Raw genomic sequence first — 27,393 nt, forward strand, 5'->3', positions numbered from 1 at the left:
CTCCACTTGCCCCACAGCCCCCAGTCCCTGAAGAGCTTCCCTGTCCCGGCGAGGGCAGCCGTGAGAACCTGCTGCACCAGGCCATGCAGAACTCTGGCATCGTCCTCGAGCGGGTTGCTGGAGAGGAGGGTGCCCTGGATCCAGCCCCTCCCGCCGGGTCCAGTCCCCAGCCCTTGGGAGATGGCGCCCCGGAACTGCCACTGCTGGAGGTGCAGCCGATGGAGACAGTAGGTGCCTGTGTTGCCAGCACACTCCTTCCAGGGGCCAGACCCTGGAGGCCCGGTCACCATGCTCCTCACACTCTGTGGCAGAGAGTGGTGTCTCTTTCTGCTATGACTTTGTCCACTGATCTGTTTCCTGTCTTCCCTGGGGCCACAAGGGAGCCTGCCAGGGTGGGGCCCGTGGTCATGTCCTTGTTACTTCTGGGGCACAGCCTGCAGTGGGTGCTGGAGGCCTGCCTGTGGTCCCCCAGCAGGTGGCCAGTGAGCCCTCAGCTGTGCCCAGGACCCACCCGTGCCCTCAGTGCAGTGAGACCTTCCCAACAGCAGCCACCCTGGAGGCCCACAAGAGGGGCCATGCAGGTGGGTGGCAGGAGGGTGTGTGCCCGTGGGCAGTAGATGGCCATTGAGTGTCTAGTGTGGGCCTGTGGGCAGTGGGTGTTGAGGGTGGCCTGTGGGCAGGCAGCAGGTGGCCGAGCAGGCCCGAGGGCGGTGGGCCGGGCCTGATGCGGCATGTGGTCGCAGGGCCGAGGCCGTTCACCTGCATGCAGTGTGGCAAGGCTTTCCCCAAGGCCTACCTGCTCAAGAAGCACCAGGAGGTGCACGTGCACGAGCGCCGCTTCCGCTGTGGGGACTGCGGGAAGCTTTACAAGACCATCGCCCACGTGCGTGGCCACCGGCGTGTCCACTCAGACGAGCGACCCTACCCTTGTCCCGAATGTGGCAAGTGCTACAAGACCAAGGTGGGCCTCTGGCCCCAAGACCCCGGTGCCTGACCCCCCCCCCAATCCTTTAGCTCTCCAGCCTTGGGGCCAGAGGCACCCTGTTCCCTGCCCACACTGCCCCTCCTTGCCCCCTGTCACCCCGAGTCTGTGCAGTCTCGGGCTTAGGCCCTCACTTGAACCCAGAGGTGGCTGGGGAAAGCGCAGTCTGTGGTGGCTGAGGCCAGGCTGGTACTGACAGCGGGCCTCTACAGAATGCTCAACAGGTGCACTTCCGGACACACCTGGAGGAGAAGCCTCACGTGTGCCAGTTCTGTAGCCGAGGCTTCCGGGAGAAGGGCTCGCTGGTGCGGCACGTGCGGCACCACACGGGCGAGAAGCCCTTCAAGTGCTACAAGTGTGGCCGTGGCTTTGCCGAGCACGGCACGCTCAACCGGCACCTGCGCACCAAAGGTCAGGGATGCCAGGTGGCAGGCAGTGGGAGAGGGCGAGGGGCCGGGACTCACCGAGCCTTGACCGAGCTCCCCCAACTGGCAGGGGGCTGCCTGCTGGAGGTGGAGGAGTTGCTGTGGTCCGAGGAGAGCCCCGAGGCAGCCACCACCGTCCTTGCAGAGGACCCACACACGGTGTTAGTGGAGTTCTCGTCCGTGGTGGCTGACACCCAGGAGTACATCATTGAGGTACGTATTGGGCCAGTTGGCTGCGATAGGGCCCGGGGCAGCCAAGGCTGACCTCTGACTGTCTGCCCAGGCCACTGCAGACGATGCTGAGACCAGTGAAGCCACGGAGATCATTGAGGGCGCCCAGACAGAGGTGAGGGGTGGGCGAGGGGCGGGGTGGCCTGGCTCCCTTTCGCAGCCCTTTGGGCTGAGCCGTGGGCCCCCGCAGGTGGACAGCCACATCATGAAGGTGGTGCAGCAGATGGTGCACCAGGCCAGCGCCGGGCATCAGATCATTGTGCAGAATGTGACCGTGGACCAGGAGGCAGGGCTGGGCCCAGAAGCAGCTGCCTCCGACACCATCACCATCGCCACCCCTGAGAGCCTGACGGAGCAGGTGGCCATGACGCTGGCCTCAGCCATCAGTGAGGGCACTGTGCTCACGGCCCGAGCAGGTGCAAATGGCACCGAACAGGGTACAGTGACCATGGTGTCATCGGAGGACATTGAGATCCTGGAGCATGCGGGCGAGCTGGTCATCGCCTCGCCCGAGGGTCAGATTGAGGTGCGGACCGTTGTCATCTAGCATGGAGGCCTGTGGATCGCTGCTGGCTGGAGCTGGGCCAGGGTGTCTGCCAGCCCTGCCCAGGCCTGCCTGGCCTGGTAGAGAAGATGGCACAGAATTCAGACGTGCAGAGGAGAAGGGGAGTGTAAATACAGTTTTTTGTTGCTTTACAATAAAACATGAAAACCTGCATCTTGTGATGTTGCGGCAGTGACAGCCTGGGGCTGGCTCACCACCTTCGCAGCTTCCTCTGGCAGCAGCACCTGCCTGCCCAGGCCACCCCAAACCCAGCGCCTGTCCACCCCGCCCAGGGGCTCCCGCCAGCCCTGGCGGCGCCTTGGTGGTGCGTGGGTGTCACTGGCATGTCGACAGGCAGCCTGCTGCTGCTGCCCTGCCCAGCTAGACCCATGACCCCGGTTTCCTCAGGCCTGTGGGATGGTGGGCGGAGGGCGCTGCTGCCCAGCCTCCAGCCCCAGGGCTGCCATGGGGGTGGGCAGAGCAGCCTTGGCTTTTTACCCCGAGGTGGGGACGTGTCAGAGCAGCAGGGATGCTGGGCTGGACCCGGGCTGGTCTTTCCTGAGTGCCCTGCCTTAGTTTCCCTAAGGTGATGCCACTCAAGCAGGCAAATTCTGGGTGCCTGGCTTCTGGCTGATCCTCTGCCAGCCCTGAGGCTGCCCTTGGGGGGCTGGCAGGGGCTTCTGAGCTGGTTCTGGGACCCGGCCTAGGGCACCAGGGCTGGCTCAGGCAGATCCCCTGCTCCTTGCCCTCGGGGTCTCCATGGGAAGGGGAGCCAAGAGTCCCAGCATCCAGCTCCATCAAGGGGGTGGGACCCAACGCAGCCGGCCCCTCCCTGGACCAAGGCCACAAATACCCGTGCCCTGGCGCCAGAGCTGCTTCCCGACCAAGTCTGGGCAGTTGGTCCTGCGCCGGGACGTGCCCCCAGCCAGGACCCAGGATCCCCACTGGACCAGGCCCTCAGCCTCTGCTACTGCCTCAGCCACATCCCAGGTGAGTCTCGGGGCTGGGTAGAGCGGGAGGCTGGGGACTGGACGGGACCGGGGTTCCTCTGTTCGGGCTTCAGTTTCCCCACGCAGCGGCAGAACACTAGGGGCCGAGAGCCCAGTGCGCTACTCTGGGGAGACCTGGAGAGCGTAGGCCGGCGAAGGATGCGCCTCCACACCCGCCAACCCAGCTGGGCAGGCGGCGGGCAGAGGAAGGGTCCATGTGGCTGACCCCAGGTCCACGCTCACGCCGGCCGCCGTCTGTCCCTCCCAGCGCGCCCCCTCGGCGCCATGGGTGGGACCCGGGTCCTGCTGGCCGCGCTTTGGGCGCTGGGGGCCGCCGGGGCCGCCTCGCTGCGCATTGGAGCCTTCAACATCCAGAGCTTCGGAGACAACAAAGTGTCGGACTCAGCCTGCGGCAGCGTCATCGCACAGGTGAGGCCAGGGAGCGCGGCCCGAGCTTCGGGGCGGGGCTGCAGCTGTCTCCGGGGGCGGCTGGCCGCGCATCACCCCGCACCTGCCGGCTCCTCCCCAGATCCTGGCCGGCTATGACATCGCGCTGGTGCAGGAGGTGCGAGACCCAGACCTGAGCGCCGTATCCGCGCTCATGGAGCAGATCAACAGGTGTGGCGGGCCGGGCTCCGCGTCGCGCCCCCCGGCCGGGATGCCAGGCCTCTGCGCAGCGCCTTTACCCCGGGCCTGGCCCGTATCTCCGCAGCGTGTCCGAGCACGAGTACAGCTTTGTGAGCAGCGAGCCCCTGGGTCGGGACCAGTACAAGGAAATGTACCTGTTCGTCTACAGGTGAGGGGCGGGCCGAGGAGAGGGGGCGCGCCGGGCCGGAGGTGGCGGCTCAGGGCGACCGCCTGTTCTCTGCTCCCAGGAAAGACACAGTGTCGGTCGTGGATACGTACCAGTACCCCGACCCCGTGGACGCCTTCAGCCGCGAACCTTTCGTGGTCAAGGTCTCAGCCCCGGGCTCAGGTGAGGCCGCCCCGCCCCTCCCGCGGGCCCCGCCCCTCCCGCGGGCCCCGCCCCTCCCGCGGGCCCCGCCCCTCCCGCGGGCCCCGCCCTGACGCCCCGCCCCCGCCCGCAGCCGCCGGGGAGCTGGTGCTGATCCCGCTGCACGCGGCGCCGCGCCACGCCGTGGCAGAGATCGACGCTCTCTACGACGTGTACCTGGACGTGATCGACAAGTGGGGCACCGACGTGAGCCCCGCGTCCGCCCTGGTCCCAGGGTCTCCGTAGGCGCGCCCCGGGGGTCTCGGCCATCGCGGGTGGGGCTGGGGCGGCCCCTCCGGGCGGGCTCTGACCCGGCCCCGCGGCGCCCGCAGGACATGCTGTTCCTGGGCGACTTCAACGCCGACTGCAGCTACGTGCGGGCGCAGGACTGGGCCGCCATCCGCCTGCGCAGCAGCGAGGTCTTCAAGTGGCTGATCCCGGACAGCGCCGACACCACGGTGGGCAACTCGGACTGCGCCTACGACCGCATCGTGGTGTGCGGCGCCCGCCTGCGCAGGAGCCTGAAGCCCCAGTCCGCCGCGGTGCGCGACTTCCAGGAGGAATTCGGCCTGGACCAGACTCAGGCGAGTGCGGGCGGGGGCGTGCGCGCGGCCCGCGGCCCCGGGGTTCCCAGGCCACCCAGGCAGCAAACTGCTGCCCAGGGCCGGGCCCCACCTCAGCGCCCCCTGGACGGTTTACCCCTGGTGCTCCCCTTCCTGCACTGGGGCTTCCGTCCCGCCACCAGCAGAACAATTCCGGGAAGGCAGGGCGGTGTCCCTTTGCCTTGTCGTTGGCCCATCTGCACCCCGGCCCCTGCGCCGGCACTGGCAGCAGCAGGGCTGGACACTTACTGGACGCCTCCCCACAAGGGCAGTGGTTCGTAGACACCCATCTGGCCCGACGGGGGGTGGAGGCAGCTTTCCAAGGTGGAGCCAGAGGGAGGACAGGCCGCCCAGCAAGACCCCTGAGGGTCTGTCCTTTCTCCCTCCAGGCTCTCGCCATCAGCGACCACTTTCCTGTGGAAGTGACCCTCAAGACCCACTGACAGCCCCGAGGCCCACACCCTGGAATGGCCCCACAGTGGCTCCTTCGGTGGCAGCTACCCCCAGTGAGGCCACAGGGCAGGGTCTGCTGGGCATGGACAAGTGGCTATGGACCCATTTTGGGACCACTCAGAGCCTCAGTTTCGCCCACCTGTGAGGTGGGCTACACCACCCACCTCAGGGTTGTCAGGAAGAGTCCCCATGAAGGGCACTGGCTGCAGTGCTGGGCACACGTCTGTGCTCGATAAGCGAGCTGCTCTGAGCCAGGACCACGCGCAGGTTGGCTCCAAGGCCTCCATGTCTTTGCTCAGGACTCAGCCCTTCGGGGCATGAGGCTTGGTACATGGTCCAAGGTCTGTTAGGGGACAGGGATAGCCTGACCTGCCCTCTCGTGTCCTGGCGGGAATCGGCCACCTCTGGGAAGTTCCTGTTCTTTCTTTGTGTGAACCGTAACTGCCTCCGAGAACTGGAACTGTGAGTACAGCTGGGGCAGTTATGGCGCCAGCGCCCCTGCCAGCTTCCTGGGCCCTGGTGGATTTCAGAGCAGGTCTCCCCATGCCCACCCTGCAGCCCCCATTCCTGGGTCCTGCAGGGACCCTTGGGTACTTGTCTATACCCTGGGTCCTGTCTCACCCACCACTGCATGGAGGTCAGGGAGGCTGGCCCCGTAACCCAGCTGGTCAGTTCCCCTGGAACTTTTGGGGAGCCCCTCAGCAGTGGAGGGGCTGGACTCCTCTGTCAACCCAGGCAGGTGGTTGGGGACTGCGTCCTTCTCAGAGAACTGCACACCATGCCATGGCACAGCCCTTCCAGGGTCCCTTCCTGTGTAGTGTCCTCCTCAGGAGCCCTGGGCTGGACAAGGGCCGGTCAGAGGCGCCTCTGTGCTGAGGCCACCCCCCATTAGGGTCAGGACCAAGCAGTCCCGTGGGCACACCATGTCACTGACAGGCACCTGGTGGGGTTTCCGGTTTTTGAAACATCTCATCTTTGGCAGAATTTGGGAACTGGCCTGAGTCCTGAGAGGAAACAGCTTTACTTCAAGGATTTGGACAAGCGTGCTAAAATAAACTTAGGATTCCAGCAGCACAGCATGCCTCTTAGCAAGTCCGCGTCCCGCGCCCCTCTCAAGTGCCCCCAGTTTCTCTGAACCACCGTCTGCTCTCTCACCCAAACGAACAAGCACATGGTCAAGGGCTTTTCTTCACGGGTCCTGTGTGGGTCAGGCCAGGACTACCTGGCCTTATGCCTCCAGCAAGCAGGCAGCCCAGGGCTGGGACAACCCAAGGAATTTATTTTCAGTTCTGCTTTGGGAAAAGGGACACTCAGTGGCAACCTTGCTAAGGTCCAGAACGGCCCCACCTGCCAGTTCATGATCCCAAGTCAGGACACTCCTGACCCCCTGGTGCCAGCCAGGCACAGAAGGCACTCTGGTGGGCGGCGCTGGGGCCCTGGGACACAGGGCTACACGGAGCAGGACCTTCTAAGATTAGCAGAACAAAGGGGTAAAAGTACTTTTAAGTTGAAAAATACTTTAAGACCCTGTTGGGACCATAGGCCCCCAGAGGGGCACATGTGGCTAAAAGCCCTGTGGCAGCCCAGTCACTAGCCTTTCTTTTGTTTGAGCTTTTCTAAGTACGTCTGCAGGGACTTCTGAATGGAGTCTCTGGAGACAAAGCTGACAAAATTCTGGATGTCCGCATCACGCTGTTTGATCAGGCGGTCTGCCGTGGCCTTTCGCATCATGGCCTTGGTCAGCTGTCGAGCATGGTCTAAAGAAAATAGGTCCACTGGTGAAAACCCACTTTTAGAGAGAGTAGGATCATTCCCAAGCTTTCTATGCAAGTTCAAACTCTGGTAGGAACAGTGTTTCTGCCCCACCGACTTCTTTTAAAATCATACTAGATGATTCTGTAAACATTGTTTTTTTTGTTGTTTTGAGACAGGGTCTCACTTTGTCACCTGGGCTGGAGTGCAGTGGCATCATCATATCTCACAGCAACCTCAAACTCCTGGACTCAAGCAATCCTCCTGCCTCAGCCTCCCAAATAGCTGGGACTACAGGCGTGAGCCACCACACCTGGCTGATTTTTCTGTTTTTTTTTTTTATAGAGATGGGGTCTCTTGCTCTTGCTTAGGCTGGTCTCTAACTCCTGGCCTCAAGTAATCCTCCCACCTCAGCTTCCCAGAGCGCTACTATTACAAGTGTGAGCCACCGTGCCCAGCCCAAAATTGCTTTTTTAATATGTTATTTTCACATAATTATATTATTGAGCCTATTTCCCATGTCACTAACTATGCTTTTACTGCATAATTAATGGCTGCGTGGTATTCAGTCATTTGTAGAGGGGTTGGCAAATCCGGCTCCCCAAGGCTCTTGAGTTATGAATGGTTTTTACATTTTTGAATAGTTGAAAAATATCAAAAGTATTTTGTGACATGTGGAAGTTATGTGAAACTCACATTTCGGTCTACAGAGTCTTACTGGAACACAGTATGGAAGCCCGTTGGTTCTGTGTTCTGTACGGAACAGTGGCTCCACGCTGCAGTGGCCTCCTGGCAACAAAGATCTTACCTACAGAGCTGACAAGCTATCTGCCCTTTTTAGAGGGAGGCGGCTGGTCCCTGGTCTGTATCATGATTGGTATGACCAGTCCTACTTCGGCAACACAGACAAGCAGATTTCAATTGTTTTTGTAGTAGGTTGAAAAGTGGACCCCAAAAGGACGGATCCAAGTCCTAACCACCGCTCTAGAACCTGTTAGGTGTGACCTTATTTGGAAAAAGTCTCTGTAGATGTAACTGAGATCATCACTGGATTTGGGTAGGCCCTAAGTCCAGTGGCAGGTGTCCTTAGAAGGGAAGGGAGAGGGAGCTCTGAGACACAGACACGCACTGGGAGAACGCCACAAAAGGGTGGTGGCACACAGCGGAGTGATGTGGCCACAAGCCAAGGAATGCCTGAGCCACCAGAAGCTGGGAGAGGCAGGACGGATCCTCTCCTGGAGCCTCTGGAGGGATGCGGCCCTGCCCACACCTTGATTTTGGCTCCCTGGTCTGCAGACTGCGAACAGGTTTCTGTGGTCTTAGCCGCCCAGGGGGCGGTGTATGCGGCCCAGGACTCCCACAGCCCGCAAGCGTGCAGGGAAGCTCTCGGTGTGGGAACACTCCGGTCTCACCAGGATCATGGGCCGCGGCCCACCCCTGCGCTCCTCACCTGGAATGGCCATCCAGCGGGCCATCACCGAGCGCGCCGTGCTCTGCACCTGGTCCTCAGGCACCACCTGGTCCACTATGCCCACCTGGAGGGCCTCGGCCGGCGGGAAGAGCAGCCCCAGCTGCAGGGCATGCTCTGAGGCTCGGTGCCCGATGGTGTTCACGAGGGTATCTTTGAACCTGGGATGCAGACACCCACTCACCTGGTGGCTCTGGAGCTCCCAGGCAGGTAGGTCTGTTCCCCGAGAGCCAACCGCTGGGTATGGGTGCAGCCCCCGGCCTTACCAGAAGGGGGCGACGATGCCCAGCTGGGTCTCATTCAGTCCTATGACAAAGTTGGGGTTGTCGGCTAGGACACGGACGTCGCTGGTGAGGGCCATCAGGCATCCTCCCGCAGGACAAGCCCCCTGCAGGGAGAGGCCAGACCATGGGGATGCTGGAGGTGCTGCTGGTCCCAGTCGTAACCATAGGGCTGGGTGTGAGGACGCCCGAGAAAAGGTCCCCCAGGCACCCCAGGGCTCTGCACCGACACTGTCTGGGCGGGGTGTTCGAGACGGGAAAAAGACAGGGAAGGAACTGGCCCCTCAGGGGTCAGCAAGCGTCTCAGGCTTGCCCATCGGCCAAGGGCCCCTGATGACAGGGTCGTCGGCTCTCGGGGGCCAGAAAAATCACTCCTTTCTGCACCGTGTGGTTAGAGTAGCAAGCTGCCTTTTCCTCTTACAGCTTCTGTCCAGTGCTGAAATGCTACACAGCATTTAGCTAGAGCTATCACTTCACATCATGGCCCCATGGCGCCCTGTACCACCCCTAGCAGCCAATCCCACCAGGATGTCCTGGGAACTCCAAACCCATCCTGTGTCCTCGCCCCATGCACCCCTTGCCCCAAACAGACCCCCACCTCTGGTCTGCTGCTGCTGCCGCCTCTCACGCCAGCCCTCCCCTCTGCCCAGCTCGGCCCTCTGTGAACCTCGCCTGGGTTGTCACTGCCACCCCCTTGGAGCACACTGGCTCCCAGGGTTCAGTCTCCCTGGGGCCAGGTCTGAGTGATGTTTCCCAAATGGGATCCAACCATCCACTTGCCCTGGCACGGCCTCCCACCAGGTCCGTGTGGACCACAGGCCCGGTCCCCACCCACTGGACCTCTCCCCTCCCTGTGTCCGGCTCAGGCCGTCTCTGCAGCTACCCACCCGGCCCACCTTCTCCACGTGTCACGTGGTCTGCCATGGCACTCACCTGTGCATGTCTCCCCAACTGCCCCTTCCCCCCAAGAGCTTCTGAGGGCTGGACCAGGGTCTGCCCCTGCCCCCTGGGCCAGCAAGGCCATGTGGGAGTGGGGACACTCACATTGATGGCAGCCACCAGCACCATGTTGGAGAGGAAGAGCCGCAGCCACAGCTCCTGCACTGCCTTCCAGTACTCGGCGTAGTGGGCTGGGTTCCGCCCGCACATCTCTGTCAGGTCCAGGCCAGCCGAGAAGACGCCGGGGTAGTCCTGGGGGCGTAGCCAGGGCCAGGGGCCCATCAGATCCACTGCCCAGCCGGCATCACACCATCAGGGCTGGGTCACGCTCACAGAGTGGGGATGATGCCCCCACGGAGCCCAGAACTGGAGGCTCCAGGGACTCAGCCCAGACCTCCCTCAGACCTCGTTCCCCTCTACTTCCCAGCACACTCTTCCCTTTCAGAGTCAAACTGGAAGAGAGAACGGGCAGGGCAGGCACTGCCCAGGGACATGAATGCACCAGCTCTCTGCACCCCTGGCTCTGCACACCCGGCTGTCTGGCAGAGGACTTCAGGGGCACAGTGAAGCTTCCTGACAGAGTCTGGAGGGGGTACGTGTTCCGATCCACCCCCAAAGGGTCAAGCAAGCCAGAGACCGCCATGCAGGTCGGGAGTGCTGGGCAGGAGAGTGATCTAGGTGGATGACCCAGGTCCCCACACAGAGGGAAGAGGAACCCATTGGCTGGAGTACAGGGTCAGCCGGTACGGTGGCATTCATCGGGGCTCAGCACAAGATTCTGGACACTCAGCCCAGGACTGCCAGCCAGGAACACGAACTGGGGGCACAGTGTGCAAAACCCACCCCCGGCTCCTTCACAGCCACAGCACCTCTGCGCCAACGACGAAGGCACCTTCCAGAACGTCTGCAGGTTTTCTTTCCACAGCTGGAGCTCCCAAGGCTGTGGGCGGATCTGTTACCGCAGCCCAATGGCCCCTCCCAACTGGCATGAGATGTTCACCCCACGCCCCATGCTGTTGATGGGAACAGAGACTGGCCACTGTACACCCTCCCTTTGGGTCCTACCCAGTCCCTCCCTTCTGGGCCTTAAAGATGCTGCTTATTGCCCCTCCGTGACCTTAGCAATGACACTGTTCAGGTATGCAGCTCCTAGCATTTGCCAGCACTTGGGGGCAAGGCTGAGGTCCCCTCACAAATTCTTGTGGAAGAAGTTTGCCCTCTGAGAATCTGACCTTACGGCCGGGCGCGGTGGCTCACGCCTGTAATCCTAGCACTCTGGGAGGCCCAGGCGGGCGGATCGTTTGAACTCAGGAATTCCAGACCAGCCTGAGCAAGAGCGAGACCCCGTCTCTACTAATTAGGAGTAGAAAATTAGCCAGGCGTTGTGGTGCGTGCCTGTAGTCCCAGCTACTCAGGAGGCTGAGGCAGGAGGATCGCTGAAGCCCAGGAGTTGGAGGTTGCTGTGAGCTATGATGATGCCACTGCGCTCTACCCAGGTCGACAGAGTGAGACTGTCTCAGAAAAAATAAAAAAAAGAAACTGAAACAGAATTTGACTTGAAGACCAGCCCAAAGAAAAACAGAGCATGGCTTTTGTGACAAATGTCATTAATGGGACTGGCTCAAGGCACCAAGGGGCTCTGAGGGAAGCGCCCCAAGAACCCACCGCCACGTTCCATGAAGTGGCACGGGCTCAAGGTTGCCCCTGCAGACACACTGCTCTCCCTCGCTGACTCTGGCCCAGGCTGCTGAGCACCACAGCTCTGCCCAGGGTCCGCTCTGACAACTGCACAGGCCTCGGAAGACCGTCTCGGACACCAGTCTGCCTTCAGGAGAATGATCTGCCCGAGGCCCCCGGCACAACTGGGGTCCCTACGGGGCCACACCCAGACCACACTCCCCAGAAGCCTCTCATGGTGGCTTTTGGCATCCAGGATGTCGGGGCTGTCTGGTTGTTCTACACCATGTGACGGCTGGCGCCAACCTTTTTCCAGCATGGCAACAGGTCTGCACTTTGATGGGAGAACCAGGGCCGTGAGGGCCACGTGGGCACTCACCGAAGTGAGGACCATGCCGCGGAAGGCCTTGTCATTCTCTAGCTTCTCCAGGCTGATGAGGAACTCCGTCAGGACCTCCAGGCTGAGGCTGTTCACTGGCGGGTTCTTCAGTTTCATCACAGCGACCCCTACGGTACAGAAAGAGGAAGATAAAGCTCACATCCAGTGCTGGGAAATCGCCCTGACCAGCCTGCACCCTCAACCAGGCCATGGGTAACTGCACGGTTTTGGGATTTTTAAAATAGAGGTGAGATTCACATAACATAAATCAATGATTTTAACGAGAAGGAGTCAGGGCCGGGTGTGGCAGCTCATGCCTGTAATCCCAGCACTTTGGGAGGCCGAGGCAGGAGGATCGCTTGAGGCCAGTTCGAGATCAGTCTGGGCAACATAGCAAGACCCTGGCTCAAATAAATAAAAAAAGTGTCATCTTAAACCACAAGGGTGTCTATTAAACAGCCCAATTAAACAGGCTGAAGGTGAAGCCACATTGCCAAGACCCTCCCCAGGACGCCCCACTCCACTTACTGACCTTCTGGCCCAGTGGTAGGCCTTTCTATAAAGGGTGAGGGAGTAAACGTCTTCCGCTTTGCAGGCCACAGGGCCACTGTACAAGTCAGCACAAGCGGGCTCAGCTGTGTGCCAATAAAACTTTATTTATAAAAATGGGTGATGGGCTGGATTTGCTGACCCCGTGTTCTATAACATCATTTTTAATTTTTCCTTTTTCCAAGGAGACAGATTCCTTTTGGCACACACGGACCGCTTGTATTCACAAAGATGCGCTGTCTCTGAACCCAGTGTGCCGAGAGAAGGAAAACGCTGGAACTCTGATCTCCCACGCAGGGGCTGGCAGCCTCTAGCAGAACAAAGAGACCAGCCGGTTTTATTTCTTCAGCTCACACAGCACCGTGGTGTGCAGAATTCATAAAGTTTTTGTTCAGACAGCGAGAATTACAAATAAACTTAGAATAGAAAGGGATAAATTATTTTCCCAGTACACTCTGCTCAAGGTACTTCTCCCCCAAATATGTCAAGAACCATGTTATAAAGTGGAGAGGCAAGCAATGCTCTCAAGGACAAAGGAACAACAACAAAAACCCCAGAGGTTTGCAACCTGCCCCCAGGACTGCGGAAAATTAGGGAGGAAACCCTCAGGGACCCTGGGTGTTCAGCCTCACTGCCCTTGCGGGTTGAACTGTGTACCCCCAAAAAGATGTTAAAGTCCTATTTCCTGGTACTCGTGCATGTGACCTTATTTGGAAATAGGGTCTTTGCAGATGTCATTAAGATGTAAGTTACAATGAGGTCACACTGGGGGGGCTCTTAATCCAATATGACCGGTGTCCTTATGAGCATTAAGAGAAGAGGTCCAAGGAGAAGCCGCGTAGAGATGGAGGCAGGGCTGCAGGAGTGCGCTTACGTGGCAGGAAGCACCAAAGGTCGCGGGCAGCCGGCAGAAGTTGGAAGAGGCAAGGAGGGATCCTCTCCTAGAGCCTGGGGAGGGAGCACCGTCTGTGGGACTTTCTGATTCCAGAACTGGGAGAACACACGTCCGTCGTCTGAGCCCCTCGCTCTGTGCTACTTTGTAATGGCAGCCCTAGGACACTGACGCAACCACCACCTTCTGCCCCCTCGGGCGAGCCCCCTGCTCGCCATCAAGCAGGGGCCGAGATCCCCGCAGTTCAGTCGGGTCTCATCTTTGAGGGCAGTGCCTGCCTTGTGCGCCTGCCCTGCCCCTGGACGCGCTGGCTCTGCAGGCCCAGCCACCTGCGACAGTTTGGTCCGGCCCCTCCCAGATGTCCGCCAGACTTTAGGGGTAGCCCTACTCTCATTCCGGTGCAGTACTCTGGCAAGGACCCTTATCTTAGTTGAAGTAAAAGTTTCTCTGAAAATTAAAATCTATCCTGTAACCCGACTTCACACCATCCAGTTCTGTCTGTCCATTCTGGACAAAGACCACATGCCTCTTCATCCTCCACCCCAAGCCTGGAGGACGCCTGAAGAGAGTCAACAGAGGTTGCTTCTGCCAGCCTGGGCTCTGGGCTATTGACTCTCTGTCTTGTGCAAGAGCAGCTGGTGGAGCCGGTCACCTCTCTTCTGCCTTCGCGTCTCCCTGCCAGCTTGCCCGCACGCCTGTGTCCTACTTCATCAGTGCGTTCGGTGCCCCTGTGTTTCTTTCTGCAGTACCAAGTCCTGTGTCCTCGTGGGAGCAGGGAATGGCCTCAGTTTCTTGAGGAGTGAGAAAAACCTAAGCACCAGATATACACAGAGAAACCCCAGTGGGGAGCCTCTGGCTCACGTGTGTTTGAGGATAAAGGCTGAAAATATTGGGGGTCAGATGTTTTCAAACTTTCTGTGGTCTGCCCATTCACTCTGCCAGCAGCAGAGAAAACAGCAGGGACAGGGCCTGCCATCGTGGACGCCGGAGCTGCTGGCCAGGCTGGCTCAGGTCACCTGTTCTCGCCTCCTGCCCCAAGGGCAGATCCCAAGGGCTTCAGAAACGCCACCATTTGTGTAAGGAGCATTTCCCTGGTGAGGACCTCAGAAGCGTCTGCATTGTCAACACAAGCCATTCTCTGGGAATGAGACGCAAGCCTTGACGGCAACTGGGCTCTTTGGGCCCGTTGGTTTACAAGGAAGAGGCAGTTCTTACCCGGCTGCTGGTGTAAGGCATACACATAAAAAATGAGCTGTTAGAACTTCCAGAACAAGTTCCCCAAACCTGGCTCAGAGGGAATTTTCTAAAGTTGACTCTGAAGCTGGGCAGAAAGGAGGACACAGGGTGGGAGAGGGGCTGGGGAGGTAAAGGGGCCAAAGGTGAGCATGAGCTCACTGGGGAGAATCTGGAAGAGCTTGGATGTCACGTGGCAAGTGGCGGCATTCCTGGCCCAGGGCGGTGCTGGATAAATGCCTCCTGATCCCAACTGTTAACAGAACCTCGGGTCAGCTCCACCACCGCAGCACCGACGCAGGGCGCAGACGTTAAAAAGGCGCGTTTGAGCTGTTACTTCATCCAAGCCTCAGGCTGCCCTGAAGGATCAACAGATCTTGGTGTTTCCATTTCACAATATTTGCCTTTTCCCTGGTAATGGGGACAGAGTCAGGCCTGGCTTTCTGACCCCAGACTCCACTTTCCATCACACGGAGCCACATAAGTTAGCAGGTTCTTACGTGGTAGAGTGTAAAGCACTTGGGTAAGAAAATTATTTCACCAATACTGTTTTTTACTGGAGATACACACACACACACACACACACACACACACAGACATTTAAATGGTGCTAAAACGTATGTAACATTTAGCATTCTGGCCATCTTGCGGTGTGAGGTCCTCTGGCGCTAAATACATTCAGTGTTGTGCAGTCCTACTACCCATTCCAATACTTTAAGATGTGTGTTTTTACATGTTTTGAAATTTATTCAAATCTGCCACAGAAATGATCCTGCAAAAACTCAAGTTTTTGTTGGACTCATAGTTGGTGTTAACAAGAAGCCCCTCAAAAAGTGCTTCTAATCCCCTCTGCAGGGTTTCGGGTAGAGGCAGGTAAGAGTGACACTGGGTTCTGTGTCACATGGGAGTGTTAAGGTCAATTAAAACATTTCATTCCAAAATACTTCCAATTATTTTCAAGGTCCAATTAATAGCTTAGACAACAGATCATATCCCCCAAACTTTAAAAACAGAATCATCTCCATCTTCATAATGAACAAAGCCCATTTAAGCCACCTGGTGTGATAACCCTTAAGTTCTAAAGAGAAACCGAATTTTAAAAATCCGGCTTCACCTCCTTGCCTTTAGAAATTCGACTGCCTTCTAACACTTCAGTCTGGACCCCGACCGACTTCTGGGCTCCTCGGCCAGCCCCCGCCCACCCGGAGGCCGCCCCGGCCGGCGCCCGCTTACCTGCGGCCGGGTCCGTCTCCACCAGCACCCGGAGGTTCGCGAAGCGCCGCGCGCCGTCCCCGCCGCCGCCCGCCGGCTCCGGCCGCCCGAGGGCCGCGCCCCGGAGCTGGGCCCCTGCGGACGCAGCGCGGGAGGCCGGTTAGCTCTTCCCGGGCCCGGGCCCGACCCCCGCGCCCCCGCCCCCGGCCCCGACCCCCGCGCCGGGGCCCGCACCTGCACGGAGCAGCGCGCGCGCACGGACGCGCATTCCCGCCGCCAACGCCATCTTGACCGCGCGGGGCGGGCCGGGGTCGCCCGCTGTGGCCGCGCCTCCCGCCGGGGCGGGGCGAGACGGGGGGCGGGACCGGCGGGCGCCCTCTCCCGCGGCCCGGCCCGCCCCCGCCCCGCCCGCTTGGCTCGCTGGGGCCGCGGTCAAAGGGGCCGCAGAGGGGGGAGGCGAGTCGGCCGCCCAGGCAATGCTCTGGCTCACCCCAGCCCCTCTGCAAACGCAATCGTGACCAACGCGGTGGCCGGGGCAGGCCCTTCCTGCAGTTGGCGGCAGGACGGCCAGGCGCTGCCCCACCCACCACTGAGCCCCAGCGCCAGGCCGAGAAGACATGTCCCCTCTTCCTGCTTCCGGTGCGGTCCACTGACCAAAGACCAAAATCACTAAGGCAGGAGGCCGTGGGTGCCAGTTGTGAGCTCAAGTGGCAATAAGGGACCAGGCAAGCTCCTTGCCAGAGGCAGCTGTCACAGCATCTGAGCAGGTAAGGCCATCAGATCAGGGTGCTAAAACCACACAAGGGCCCTCGGGGGCAGGCCTGGGGCTGCCTAGGGTGAGCCCTCCTGCCCCTTTGGGGAACAGGAATCAGAGCTGGCAGAACTGGGGGGCAGAGGCAGCACCGCAGGTGGTTAAGAACGGACCACCCATCTTGCGCATAAGAACCCCTGTGTACAGATAAGGATGCCAGACAGCCTCCTTGAAGGCAAGGCTGGGCCAGCAGGCACCCTGCACCCTCCCTGCTGTGGGATAGCAGTGGCACCTCTTAAACTTTTTATTTGCACCAACATGGAAAGGACATGAATACAACTGGCCACCTGTCTGGGCAGGGCACTGAGGTGGGGGGAAGAGGGGGTCTTCCCTGACTATTCAGAGCACTGGGCACAGTAAGGGCTCAGCAGTGTTCAGTGATGTCAACTTTGTTATCACCTGAGCATTTCCAATTTTTCCCTGTGGCCTGAACCAAATTTTGAGGTGGAAAAAAATTTTTTCTATAGCTACTTAATATAGTAGCAGCAAATAAGATTCATATTTCTGGGCTGGCAGAATTTGAAGCTTCTAAAAAGATGAAGGTTTTTAGACACCAGCCCTCTCTGTCTGTCCACCACTTCGAGCTTGCAGGACACTGGCCTTACGCTCTCCTGCCTGAAAGCTTCTGGAGGGGTCACTTTGGAAATGAAACCAAAATTCAGTTCTTAGTGGGGCACTAGAAATCACAAAGTGTGCTGGGGACTAAGGGACAGGAAGGAGGCAGTGAAACCAGCACTCTGCACTGGAATCCTAGGTTTATTTAACACAATTCCTTCACTCTACAGAAGTACGAACACAATGTTATCTAAAATGCTACAAAGTTACAAAACTCAAAACAAATTTTATAGTACTGACTGTACAATACAAGCAAAAAGAAGCAATGTACACGTTGCCAAGGTAACCTGCAAAACCACCAGGAAAGGCAGGCCCAGTGGGGGCTCTGTGCCAGCCCTGCAGCGCCGGCTCTCAACTTGCTCACCAATTTCAGAGGACGGGGATTCGAGGCGTGGCATGTGCACCAGAACGCGAACAGACAACCATTTACCACAACTGCCTTGGGGCGAGAGGCTCTTCTGGGGTGTTAGACCCACGAGGTCAGAAGACTACTCAGGCAGGAAAGCAAAAGGCCAGGCCACACAGCTCTGGCAAAAGCGCAGCTCCCTTTCCCCAAGGACGCTGTGCAGTACCAGTGAGGGTGTGACCAGGCCACATGTGGAAAGCAAAAGCGTGTTCCCAGGCTGGCCCACGTTGCCACCTGGAGCCTTGCTTGTCCCTGGTGGCTTTGCCACTGAACTGACTCTCAGGTACTGGAACCAGGTGAGCTTTCTAGCCAGAAAACTGAGGGCATCTTTACAGGCACAACTCCAAACCAACAGTACTTCAGCAGCTGGAAACCGGCCTGCAGAGCTGTCAATAGCTGGCTTCCAAGCCTGCCCGAGTGAGGAATTTCCTTTCCTACCGATCCTCCTTTGGCTAGAAAAGTGACAAAACTGATCCGGATGGGATGGGATGGGGTATAAGTTACAGGGGGCATGAGCTTCGGTGGCCCTGCTTATCGGGAGGAGTTGGAGCTGGAGCGGCTCCGGTGGCGGCGGCGGCCAGGGGAACGGGATCGCCGGCGCACAGGGGACCTGCGCCTCGGGGAGCGGGACCTGTGAGAAGAGGAGAAACCATGTCAGACTCGGCATGGGCCTTAGGGGCAAGCTAGCTTCTTTCTGGAACAGTTCTCCACAGTTTTACTTTTCAACACTAGAAGCTGGGACAGCTCCCATCGAATGGGAATGACCTGGAGCTCTGGGAAGGGAAAAGGGTGTTCTTGAGACCTAAGGCACAGCCCCAGACTCTCCTCTTTCTCAGGGCTGGAGAAAGTATAGCTCAACACCCCCGGCCAGGGAAGGCCAAAGTGAAGCCTCTGCCAAAGGGATTATCCCCCGCCCCCACCACTCCGCTGACCCTTCCTCTTTTCTTAGGTAGGAAGGGGAGCAGGCCTGCACCTGGTCTCAGGATCCAGAAGTCTCCTGGGAAGGCCATGCCACGTCACTGCTCAGACTCAGAAAGGAGCGCTGGCACAACTCTGGGCCTCTTCTGACCATCACTCACCGCAGTGGTGGCCCTCCTACCAGCTTTCCCCACCAACTCTGAAGGGCCACCTCCCACCCACACAGCAGCCGAGGGCAGGCAGGGATGAATAAAGGGTCCCAAAGTCATTCTTGTCACGGAGGTTTGTGGCCCCGTCAGTCCACTGTGAGGCTCCAAATTGATTTACCTTCTCCTCATCCGTGGGGGAGACCGGCGCCACATGGGAGGTGGCGGCAGCATTCTCCTGGGAGGGCTGAATCGCCTGGGGGGTGGCCTAGGCCAGGGGGCCAGCACAGCAGTGGCAGTGATCTCCTGGCCATCGATTTGTCCTGTTGAAAAAAGGACCAAGACATAAAATATCTACCAAGTACCCACCCTAGGCAAAGTATGCCCCGGTGAATAAGGCAGGCCTGGGGAATACAATGACAAACCTAAATGATCAGGACATCGGGACTGAAGTCTCATCAGGAAAACCGTAAGGGAGCATGGAAACTAACAGGGGTTTCAAACAGTGGTGTGCTGGGACAGCCACCCTGAGGAAGTGACAACCAAGTCAAGACCTAAAGAAGGTGCTGGAATCCACTAGGTGGAAGGGAAGGGAGGGGAAGGGAAGGGTTGTGACTGGCCCTGAGCTGGGAAGGACCCAAAGCACTAGTGAGGGAAGGAAGCAACTAGGGGAGTGGCAGGTCAACATGGGGCCTGAGGGGCAGGCAGTCCCTCTGGGCAGGGCCATGAAGGCGGTATCAGCATTGGAGTTTCCTTCTCAAGGAGGATGGGAAACTGGGACCAAGAGGAGGGGAGACCTGTTAGGAAGCTTCTGTGACATCAAATGAAATGCAGAGAAGCCGGGCACAGTGGTGCCTGTAGTCCCAGCCACTTGGGAGGGTGAGGTGGGAAGATAGCTTGAGCCCAGGAATTTGAGACCAGCCTGAGCAACTTAGTAAGACCCTGTCTATAAAAAAAATTTAAAAAATTATCCAGGAATGGTGGCCGTACCTGTCCAATTACTCAGGACACTGAGGCAGGAGGATCGCTTGAGCCTAGGGCTCAAGGCTGCAGTGAGCTATTACGGAGCCACTGCACTCCAGGCTGGGTGACAAGACCCTGTCTCTAAAAATAAAATTAAATAATGGACACGAGGGGGTGGCAAGTGATTATCTGGATGAGCTTCCACCTACCGAGAGGTGGGGCTCTGAGGGTAACAGCATGAAAGAAGTTTCAATAGATGTTGAGTACTTTGTATTAGGAGTCTGAACAAGAGGCCTAAGAGAGGTGACTCTGCATGTACAGTATTTAAACATCTGCGTGCGTGCCAACACCACAGCAAGAGTGAGGGGAGGCATTGCAGGATGGAGGTCCCAGGGAGAGAAAGAGCAAAGGAAACTCAAGTGCAGACTCAGGAACCTCAGGGGAGCATGTACCCCTGACCTCAAGAGATCGTCTCCATAGCTGAGGGTGCCCAGAGTCCAGCCTCAGTCCCTTTTGTGCCCCCCAAAGGTACAAGAGCTCTTTGTCTTCTTAACTTCTACCTTCGAGGCAACTTCAAAGGTACCTAGAGCTAACTCAAGCACACGGACATGTGTTCAGAAGATACTTAAGAGGCTTAAGTAACTCAACCCAACCCAAGATGGCCCCTGGCCCACTGCCAAAACCAGCTCAAATGAGGAATTTTATGGCACTGACTATACAATAATGAAGACAAATCCATTATCTGGCTAGCTGCCGCTAGCTAGAAGGCCAACCTCTTACAATCTTCTCCTGGAGACAGTGTGGACTGGCTCCAATCAATGATACACAGCACAGTATGGGGGACACATGGAACACATCCTATTAGAATCTTAGGAAAAATTGAAATTTTTATAATCATGCCCTCACTGGACATGCAAGTTTCTTGAGTTTTTAAGCTTATCAGCAACTGCTCAGACTTTGTCGAATACCAGATGATTGGCAGACTAAAGCAAAGGTGTGATTCACAAGGCCAAGAGTGGATGTGAGTGACACAGTGCAGCTCCTAACACATTTCAGAGGTATTTAGCTAAAAGAGAAGTTAGTTATTAAACACCAAGGAAAATTCTCTAATACCCAAACTCTACCAGAGCTTAAAGGTAATTATCAAAAAACCTGTCAAGCTATTTATAAGGTTTGTAACAGGGCCTCAGAGGACTCCAAGGTTCTGGGGCATTCGCACACTCCTGCCCACCTGGGCCTGGCTCCCAGCCCAGAGGGGACTGCAGACTGCGAGCTCTCAGCCCTGGCTGCCTAGATCATTGCAGTAGGGAGCTAGACAGGGACAAATTCCACATTCCTTAAAACGCTGACTTGAGGACAAAATGAAAATTGGTCATCTAACTATTTACAACTGTTCACTTGTTTTTAAAACCGTTCTGCCCAATACAACAGCTAAAATGTTATAGACAGTTAAGAGAGATAAGTGTTTAGGAAGTAAGTAAATTTTGTAAATTCCGCAAATCTGTCATTTAGCAAAATACTGAAATGTTGGGAAAACAGAAAATGACTCTCAGAAAGGATTAAAGGAAGTATTCCCATCTAAAAAGTCAAATATGTTCTTTATAAGAAACCTCTATTTGATCCTTATGCTTTTAACAGATTGAAAATTTAAAAAAATGCTAATATATTCATATTTGCTGATTTTTCCACCCTAAGAATAGTGTTCCTAAGACATGTTTTTGGTAAATACACACCCACTGAGTAAGAACTGGAATCCTGAGAGAGCTCGAAAGAGACTCTGAGGCGCAGCCGGGATGGAAAGGTCCCGATGAGCAGGGGTCTCTGAGGGGACAAAGGTGCCGGCAGGTCACTCACCTCCGTCCATGTGCTTCAGTGCCTTCTCAGCTTCATCTGGATTCTCAAACTCCACATATGCGTAGCCTTTGGATAGATGGGGATGCATCCTTTCCACGGGCATGTCAATCATTTTAATTTTCCCATAGGTGGAAAATATCTCCATGATGTGATCCTAAAAGGGAAAGAATGGTCACTCTAATGTCACCTACCAGTTCTGATGAGAACCAGGGTCTCCTAGGCACATAATAGTCCATCAAAAGGAATGAATCAGTGCTCTACTCAAATCGAAAAGCTACATTCTAAATTCACCTGCTGGCAAAGGCCTGCTAGTCCATATCCACTGCCCACGAGATGGATCTGTGATCCTCACCTTGGTCACATTCCTGGTGAGCCTCCCAATGTGCACTTTGGTGGGTTTAGGGGAAGGGCTCCGCCTTTTCCTCTCCTTTTCATCCCTTTTAGGTGGTTTGGATCTGATTGAGAAATAAAAACACCAGAAAAAAATCAACTTTTGTCAAGTTAAAATGTATCTGATTTCTTTTTAGTGGGATATTATCTGCTTGTATGATAGTTTTTATAGGGAAGACTTTCCCACCAGTTCCTGTATGTTATTCCTGTCTCAGAAATCCTATTAACACTGGAAGACTCCTTTTTGGTCTACATTTATAGTAGCTCCAGCAAATTTATAGCCCCCAGTTTGTAAAGTTAAGTTCCTAGATAGTTCACAAGTTTGGGGAACTTACTTGGAGCGGGAGCGCCGCCTATTGTCATGTCTGCGCCGAGAAGGACTTGGAGAGCCAGAGGAACTGCTCGAGCTGGAGCTGCGGGACGTGCTGGAACTTCCCGAGCGGCTCGATGCTGAAGAGGAGCTAGAGCCACTACTTGAGCCAGTGCTGGTGCTGGAGCCTGAGCTGGAGGTTGAGCTGGAGCGAGACCTGAGGGCAAGATTGGGGGTGGTGGTGTCATAACAACAGGAAGGGTGGTACAGCAGACGCCTGTCTCCTTCAAGCCTGTTTTGTGCTCTTCAGGGGAGGAAACTGCTGTCCCTTCCAGCCCTGTTGCCTTTCCCAGTGGGGAAAACACCTTGCCACTACCCCCTTTGGTCCTAGGCTTCACACTGTGCAGGTGACAGGAAAGGGGGATGGGCTGCTCTCTACCTACACAGATGCCTTTCCTACTGGGAGGTAAAAGGAGTCTGACAAAAGCCAGAACTACCAACTTAAGCTGGGAAGGTGGCTGCTGGCTGACTCAGGCTGGTTTCAACTACTGAAAAATAAACTCTAGAACAGGGCAATCCAATCACAATTCTGAATAAAACACACTTGAGAAAAATATACCCCAAAATGTCATGTCTCCTTATATCTAAAGAAAAGGAAAAAATCCAAACATATCTTTTATATATAACTAGGGCAAACCCCAAACCGTTCTGCCGTAAAATAGGGTCTCTATTAACAATCTGAGGGTGTGTTTTCTTTGGAAATAATTGAGGAAACTGAGCCCTCTGTGGAAAGGAGGGAGGTGGCTGCTGCAGCGGGGTCCTCTCCAGGCTCCAGGCCAGCCAGCCCCACCTGGTGCTGCTGCTACCACTGGAAGCGCTGCGCCTTTTTCGAGTTTTATCCCTGCCGCGATCCTTCTCACTCGACTCCTTGGCAGCCCCTTTATCTTTGGAGCGATCCTTCGACTTCTCATCAGAGCGGTCTTTGCGTTTGGTAGGAGAAGGAGCCCTGGATGGTGAGGAAGAGTGTGAGACTGCATGCTCCTGTGACCAAACCCAAGGACAACAGCACAACCCACAAGAGGGGATCCAGCAGGGCTACAAAGATCCCAGGTGAGCACAGAGCAAAATGATCTGTGGCTTAGGACACTCACTGTACAATACAAAACATTTTCAATCTTCCCCTTTCTGAGGGTCCCTAGCAGTGAGCACCCCCACAGTAGCACTAGAAAAATCTTACAGAGGATTACCTAGTGCTGGACTTTTTATTATTTTCTTTGACTCCTAGCAAGCTCTTCTTTTTCACTCCTGATAAATCCATTGTCCCCTTCTGAGGTGTTCAAAGCAGCAATGGCGGCCTCACTTATCTGAACTCTCACTTCTAACTTGATTCTGAGAAACGATCCCTAATCGATTGCAATTTACGCCAAAGAGCAGCCTAATAACAAGATAAAAGGATTTAAAGAGTGAACGAATTGGCAAGGCAACAAATCTACTTTGCAGTAAAAGTTGAGTATATGAGAAGGCAGCAAAGGAACACAGTAAGCAACTAGTGTCCACACAGCCAGGAACCCATGGGGACAGTCACCATCTCCTCATGGAGGGTTCTCTATCCCCACAGGTACAACTGACACCTCAGCATCTTAAAAAAAAAAAAAAAAAGGAGGTGGCAGTGGTACCCACTGTTGTTATTGTAGAGGTTGTACAATACCACTTTTCACTCCTAAGTTTGAGGACAAGCCCTCTGCGGTTCTGTCAAAACACCATAGCACCATTCACATGCAGAACAGAGAAAAAGCTAACTTGAGTATGGCTCTGCAGACAGGATTAGATCTTGTTTCATTGTGGTAATTTCCTTTTAGGATACACTGGATAATATGACTGGGAGTTTGCTTTCCATTTCAAAAGCAACTGGTACTAGCATAAAACATTTAACAGTCAAATGCAAATACATGAAATGTCCCATGTGAACATTTAAAAAGCATTAGAAGAATTATAGCAAATACTGAACTTTGGTTAATGATATGCATATGAAATGTGTATAGGAAAGTACACACAAATCTGCAATTTACCTTGAAATGCAAGAAAAAGTAAAGATTGATGGGTGGCTATACATGATACATGATAAAGCAAATATGGCAGAAACGTGACTTGCAGAATCTAGGTGTGGTTATGTGGGTATTAAATGCACAATTCTTTCAGTGCTTAGAAATAAGATGTTAGGGAAAAAAGCAGACATTGAAATTGGGTGAGATACTGCATGTCACGTAAGGGTTTAGCAAAATGCCTGGATTGTAGCATGTGCCCAAATAATGGCAACAAATTACTACTCAAAAACAAACTACTGCCCAGGTGTGGTGACTCACACCTATAATCCCACACTTTGGGAGGCAGAGGCAGGAGGATTGCTTGAGGTTATGGTGAGTTATGATTGTGCCACTGCACTCCAGCCTGGACCCTGTCTCCAAAGAAAAAAACCAAAAAAATACAAACAAACAAAAAACCCACAAACAACTAATTCATTATATGCCCTATTTTCCAGGGACTGCTGCCTTCAGTATTTCCAGGGAGGCTTTGTACAATCTTCGTGAGTTGTAAGCAAAGATCTCAGGATGCTGGTCTTAACTACTTCTGTCTCACCTTCTCCAACAGCCTGCAAATAAGGAGGACACAGCACACCGATCGAGTCCTGGTTTCACGTGTGCAGGGCACACCTGCCAGGAATGCTTCAAAATGCTGCCAAATACACATTCTGACCCAAGAAAGAAGAGCACTCAGCTTTGGCCAAATGGGAGTAGAAGAGGTAGAATATCACCTTTGCTGCTCTTCTCCAGGAATGTAAAACCTTTCAAAATGTTTTGCCTTAAAACAGTAACGTACTAGATACACCCAGCAGGCAGCACCTGACAAGGTTAGTGTCCTGGGGTAATCAATCAGTGAATACAATTCAGAGGTTAAGAGTCTGGAGTCAGCATGCCTGGGTTTGATTTGAGGTTTTTCACTGGCAATATGGTGACAATTACAGTTCCCACCTTATAGTTACCAGGGGCATTAATTAAGTTAATTCACAAAAGAGACATGGCACCCAGTTAAGCCTCAACAAATGTTAGCCAATGTTAGAAGAAAGGGCTGTTTCTCCCTATTTGGAGGCTCCTTCCCCATATACATACTGTTTCCAAAGCCACACAATTTCTGAATGCTCAACAGGGATTCTTGGACCAAGGCCCCCTCCCCGGCTTACGGCCGCCTACAGCAGCGCCGTCCAATAGAAACAGAGCATCAGCCACAAGCATAACCTGAAATTTCCTAACAGCCACATCACAAAAGCAGGTGAAATTAGTTTTTAAGATTTGACACACTATATCCGAAACATCTTTCCAACATGTTATCACTGTTAAAATTTACCAATAAAGGTTTACTTTTTTTCATAGTAAAGAAAGTCTTTTAAATCTGGCATGTATCATTTTATCATCTCAGTCTGGGTTAGCTATATTTCAAATGCTCAATAGCTACACATGGCCAAAGGCTACTTTACTGGACAGTGCAGACCTAGAGTGACGGTCGCACACGCAGATTCCAGCCACACACCCCCTTCTCCCGCCCCCGTCCTAAAGATCTGCCCGAATGTACTCTATGTATCAAGCACCAGTTATTCTTAAGCACTCTAAAAATTAAAAACCACAAAGTGAACGCCTTGCTGGGTGTGGTCGAGTGCTAGAAAGCCAAAGGTGAGGTTCTGTGTTCACACAAGTTCAGGTAACAGCTCAGGACCTTGGTTACCTCCCCCATCCTCCGGAAAGGTGCGCGTCCAACAGAGAGAGAGAGAACAATTAGTTAAATCTCGAGCAGATGGCGTTTCAGCACAAATCTTCAGAGGACCGTCCCATTTAAAAGTACATTTCAGGCATAATTCATGCAAAATAAAAACAGAAAAGCCTACTCCGCGTTTCTCCTCCATCGACTTCAACCTTCCCGTATCCACCCTTCTCGGGTACTGAGTCGAAATGAGCTCGGCCACTGTGCTCGGTCCACTTTGGGGTGTATCCCCAAGGCCTAGCGCCAAGAACGGCAACAGGGGCTCAGTGAACGTTCGCGGAGTCAATGTTTGAATAATGACTCCGAAGGGAGAATCAGCCGGCCTTCCGCGGCATCCCACAAAGAAACTGCGCCCGCCGGCGCCGGCCCAACACGGCGACCTCGCCGCTCCCCGTCCCCTTCCGGGGCAGGGCCTGGCGTTGCGGGCCTGGGTCTCTGGCCCGGCGGGAAAGCCCCAAGGGGGGAAACCGCGCTCCCTGGTGCCCTGAGTCCCGGGGGCCTGGCTGGGCCGCCGCCGCGGAGCGGACGAAACACGGACGCCCTTCCGTCCGCTGCGGCCCCGACCACTTCCGGGCCGCGGCCCCGACGCCTCCCACTCCGCCCGCCCCGAGCCACGCTCTTTCTTTCTGCATCCTGCGCCGCGCCGCCAGGCCGCCGCCGCACCGCGGTGCTGAGGAGCGGGCCGGATTCACGATGGGCCCTGCCGAGTCTGGCGGGGGGACCCTGAAGCTCGGATGCGGTCGGATTCTGGCCCCAACTTACATCTTCCCGCCGCCACCTCCCGCGTTCCTCAATCGCTGAGGCCGGCGCAGCTCTGGCGTCAGAGTAAAGGAGCGGGAAGGCACCGCCGTCCGGCGCGCAGCGATGACGCAGAACGTCTCAACCAATGGGCGCGAGCGGGGGAGTATTAAAGGGCCAAGGCAGTTTGTGGGGGAATCGCGTTGGGGCGCTTAGTGTGTCTCCCTCTTGGACAAGTATCCGGGGCTGTCCCGGGCTGGTTGCGCGCCTACCAGAATGGACAAACTGGCGGCTCTAGGAGCTGCAGGACCGCGCCGCGTGGGCGGCTCATCTGCGGTGCGGAGCGGGTTAACGCGGCCGCGGCCCCGTCCCTCTCCGTGCGCGTGCGCAGTGGGCCCGCGCGCGGCCGGACTCCGGCTCCCACGCCCGCCCCAGGTGCCGGGCTGCAGGCCCGGCGTCTCCGCGGCCAGCCGTGGGGGCCTTCAGGGCGGAGGCAGCTCAGAGACGAGCCGGTGCAGGGCGTGAATTCGTACGGTCAAAACGCGGGTGGTGTGTGGGGGTGACCGCGTAGACGCGGCTTCGGCGCTGGCGGAACTCGGTGGGTGGGCGCGGTCGGCGGGCAGTGCGGCCGGAGGGAACTAGGAGCTTGGGCAGAGCCGACGGTGAGATGAAAAGGGAGAGGCGTCTCCGAGGAGGCGATGTTGCAGCTGAGACCGAGGGGAAGCGCGCGCCTGGTGGTGGGAACAGCAGGTGCAGAGGCGTCGTCGAGGGTCGTCTGGGGAAGCGGAGGGAGGCCAGTGCGCTGGCTCGAGGGCCGGGGCTAGTTC

The 27,393-nt window shown here is 56.1% G+C and overlaps 4 protein-coding genes across 8 annotated transcripts in view; 2 read left to right on the forward strand and 2 right to left on the reverse strand.

The window, feature by feature from the left end:
* E4F1 (E4F transcription factor 1) overlaps positions 1–3,414 on the forward strand; it is an 11,011-nt gene extending 7,597 nt beyond the window's left edge. Inside the window, exons 8-14 of the mRNA XM_012647506.1 lie at positions 11–227; positions 473–581; positions 744–961; positions 1,195–1,393; positions 1,478–1,620; positions 1,691–1,753; positions 1,829–3,414. Coding sequence (XP_012502960.1) covers positions 11–227; positions 473–581; positions 744–961; positions 1,195–1,393; positions 1,478–1,620; positions 1,691–1,753; positions 1,829–2,185 — 1,306 coding nt within the window. The 3' untranslated portion in view covers positions 2,186–3,414. The remainder of the gene's footprint in view (positions 1–10; positions 228–472; positions 582–743; positions 962–1,194; positions 1,394–1,477; positions 1,621–1,690; positions 1,754–1,828) is intronic.
* A 42-nt stretch (positions 3,415–3,456) lies between these two features.
* Positions 3,457–5,151, forward strand: DNASE1L2 (deoxyribonuclease I-like 2). Its single transcript, XM_012647657.1, has 6 exons — positions 3,457–3,600; positions 3,701–3,789; positions 3,884–3,967; positions 4,047–4,147; positions 4,260–4,372; positions 4,498–5,151. Exons 1-6 carry the CDS (start codon positions 3,457–3,459, stop codon positions 5,047–5,049), a joined length of 1,083 nt encoding a protein of 360 aa, XP_012503111.1. The 3' UTR covers positions 5,050–5,151.
* A 1,133-nt stretch (positions 5,152–6,284) lies between these two features.
* ECI1 (enoyl-CoA delta isomerase 1) lies at positions 6,285–15,893 on the reverse strand. Its single transcript, XM_012647656.1, has 7 exons — positions 15,837–15,893; positions 15,624–15,737; positions 11,717–11,844; positions 9,766–9,912; positions 8,707–8,828; positions 8,423–8,601; positions 6,285–6,977 (listed from the first exon to the last, which is right to left on the reverse strand). The coding sequence occupies exons 1-7, from the start codon at positions 15,886–15,888 to the stop codon at positions 6,811–6,813; spliced, it is 909 nt and encodes a 302-aa protein (XP_012503110.1). The 5' UTR covers positions 15,889–15,893; the 3' UTR covers positions 6,285–6,810.
* Positions 15,894–17,151: 1,258 nt separating this feature from the next.
* On the reverse strand, positions 17,152–26,671 carry RNPS1 (RNA binding protein S1, serine-rich domain). Of its 5 annotated transcripts, none has more exons than XM_012647658.1 (8): positions 26,591–26,669; positions 23,263–23,450; positions 22,866–23,021; positions 22,041–22,232; positions 21,668–21,770; positions 21,316–21,469; positions 18,680–18,821; positions 17,152–18,065 (listed from the first exon to the last, which is right to left on the reverse strand). In XM_012647658.1, the coding sequence occupies exons 2-8, from the start codon at positions 23,331–23,333 to the stop codon at positions 17,966–17,968; spliced, it is 918 nt and encodes a 305-aa protein (XP_012503112.1). In that variant the 5' UTR covers positions 23,334–23,450; positions 26,591–26,669; the 3' UTR covers positions 17,152–17,965. The 5 variants fall into 5 exon arrangements, with proteins under 5 accessions (XP_012503112.1, XP_012503115.1, XP_012503113.1 ...); XM_012647661.1 differs by lacking the exon at positions 26,591–26,669 and adding an exon at positions 25,953–26,415 and having other exon boundaries at positions 17,635–18,065; XM_012647659.1 differs by lacking the exon at positions 26,591–26,669 and adding an exon at positions 25,793–26,415 and having other exon boundaries at positions 17,635–18,065.
* Positions 26,672–27,393: the final 722 nt, after the last annotated feature.

The sequence above is a fragment of the Propithecus coquereli genome, unplaced genomic scaffold (genome assembly GCF_000956105.1).
Source record: "Propithecus coquereli isolate 6110/MARCELLA unplaced genomic scaffold, Pcoq_1.0 Scaffold27, whole genome shotgun sequence".
Lineage (NCBI taxonomy): Eukaryota > Metazoa > Chordata > Mammalia > Primates > Indriidae > Propithecus > Propithecus coquereli.

What these genes read in the sequence shown, in the direction of transcription:
- DNASE1L2 (XM_012647657.1), top strand. Translation starts at nt 3,457, where the DNA reads ATGGGTGGGACCCGGGTCCTGCTGGCCGCGCTTTGGGCGCTGGGGGCC. An exon ending in GCGGCAGCGTCATCGCACAG is followed by an intron (nt 3,601 to 3,700) that starts GTGAGGCCAGGG and finishes GCTCCTCCCCAG; the next exon opens with ATCCTGGCCGGCTATGACAT. An exon ending in GGTCTCAGCCCCGGGCTCAG is followed by an intron (nt 4,148 to 4,259) that starts GTGAGGCCGCCC and finishes CCCCGCCCGCAG; the next exon opens with CCGCCGGGGAGCTGGTGCTG.
- ECI1 (XM_012647656.1), bottom strand. Translation starts at nt 15,888, where the DNA reads ATGGCGTTGGCGGCGGGAATGCGCGTCCGTGCGCGCGCGCTGCTCCGT. An exon ending in GGCATCGTCGCCCCCTTCTG is followed by an intron (nt 8,602 to 8,706) that starts GTAAGGCCGGGG and finishes TCTGCATCCCAG; the next exon opens with GTTCAAAGATACCCTCGTGA. An exon ending in CCGCTGGATGGCCATTCCAG is followed by an intron (nt 6,978 to 8,422) that starts GTGAGGAGCGCA and finishes TATTTTCTTTAG; the next exon opens with ACCATGCTCGACAGCTGACC.
- RNPS1 (XM_012647658.1), bottom strand. Translation starts at nt 23,333, where the DNA reads ATGGATTTATCAGGAGTGAAAAAGAAGAGCTTGCTAGGAGTCAAAGAA. An exon ending in AGGCGGCGCTCCCGCTCCAA is followed by an intron (nt 21,771 to 22,040) that starts GTAAGTTCCCCA and finishes TTTCTCAATCAG; the next exon opens with ATCCAAACCACCTAAAAGGG. An exon ending in ACTGAAGCACATGGACGGAG is followed by an intron (nt 18,822 to 21,315) that starts GTGAGTGACCTG and finishes TTTTTTCAACAG; the next exon opens with GACAAATCGATGGCCAGGAG.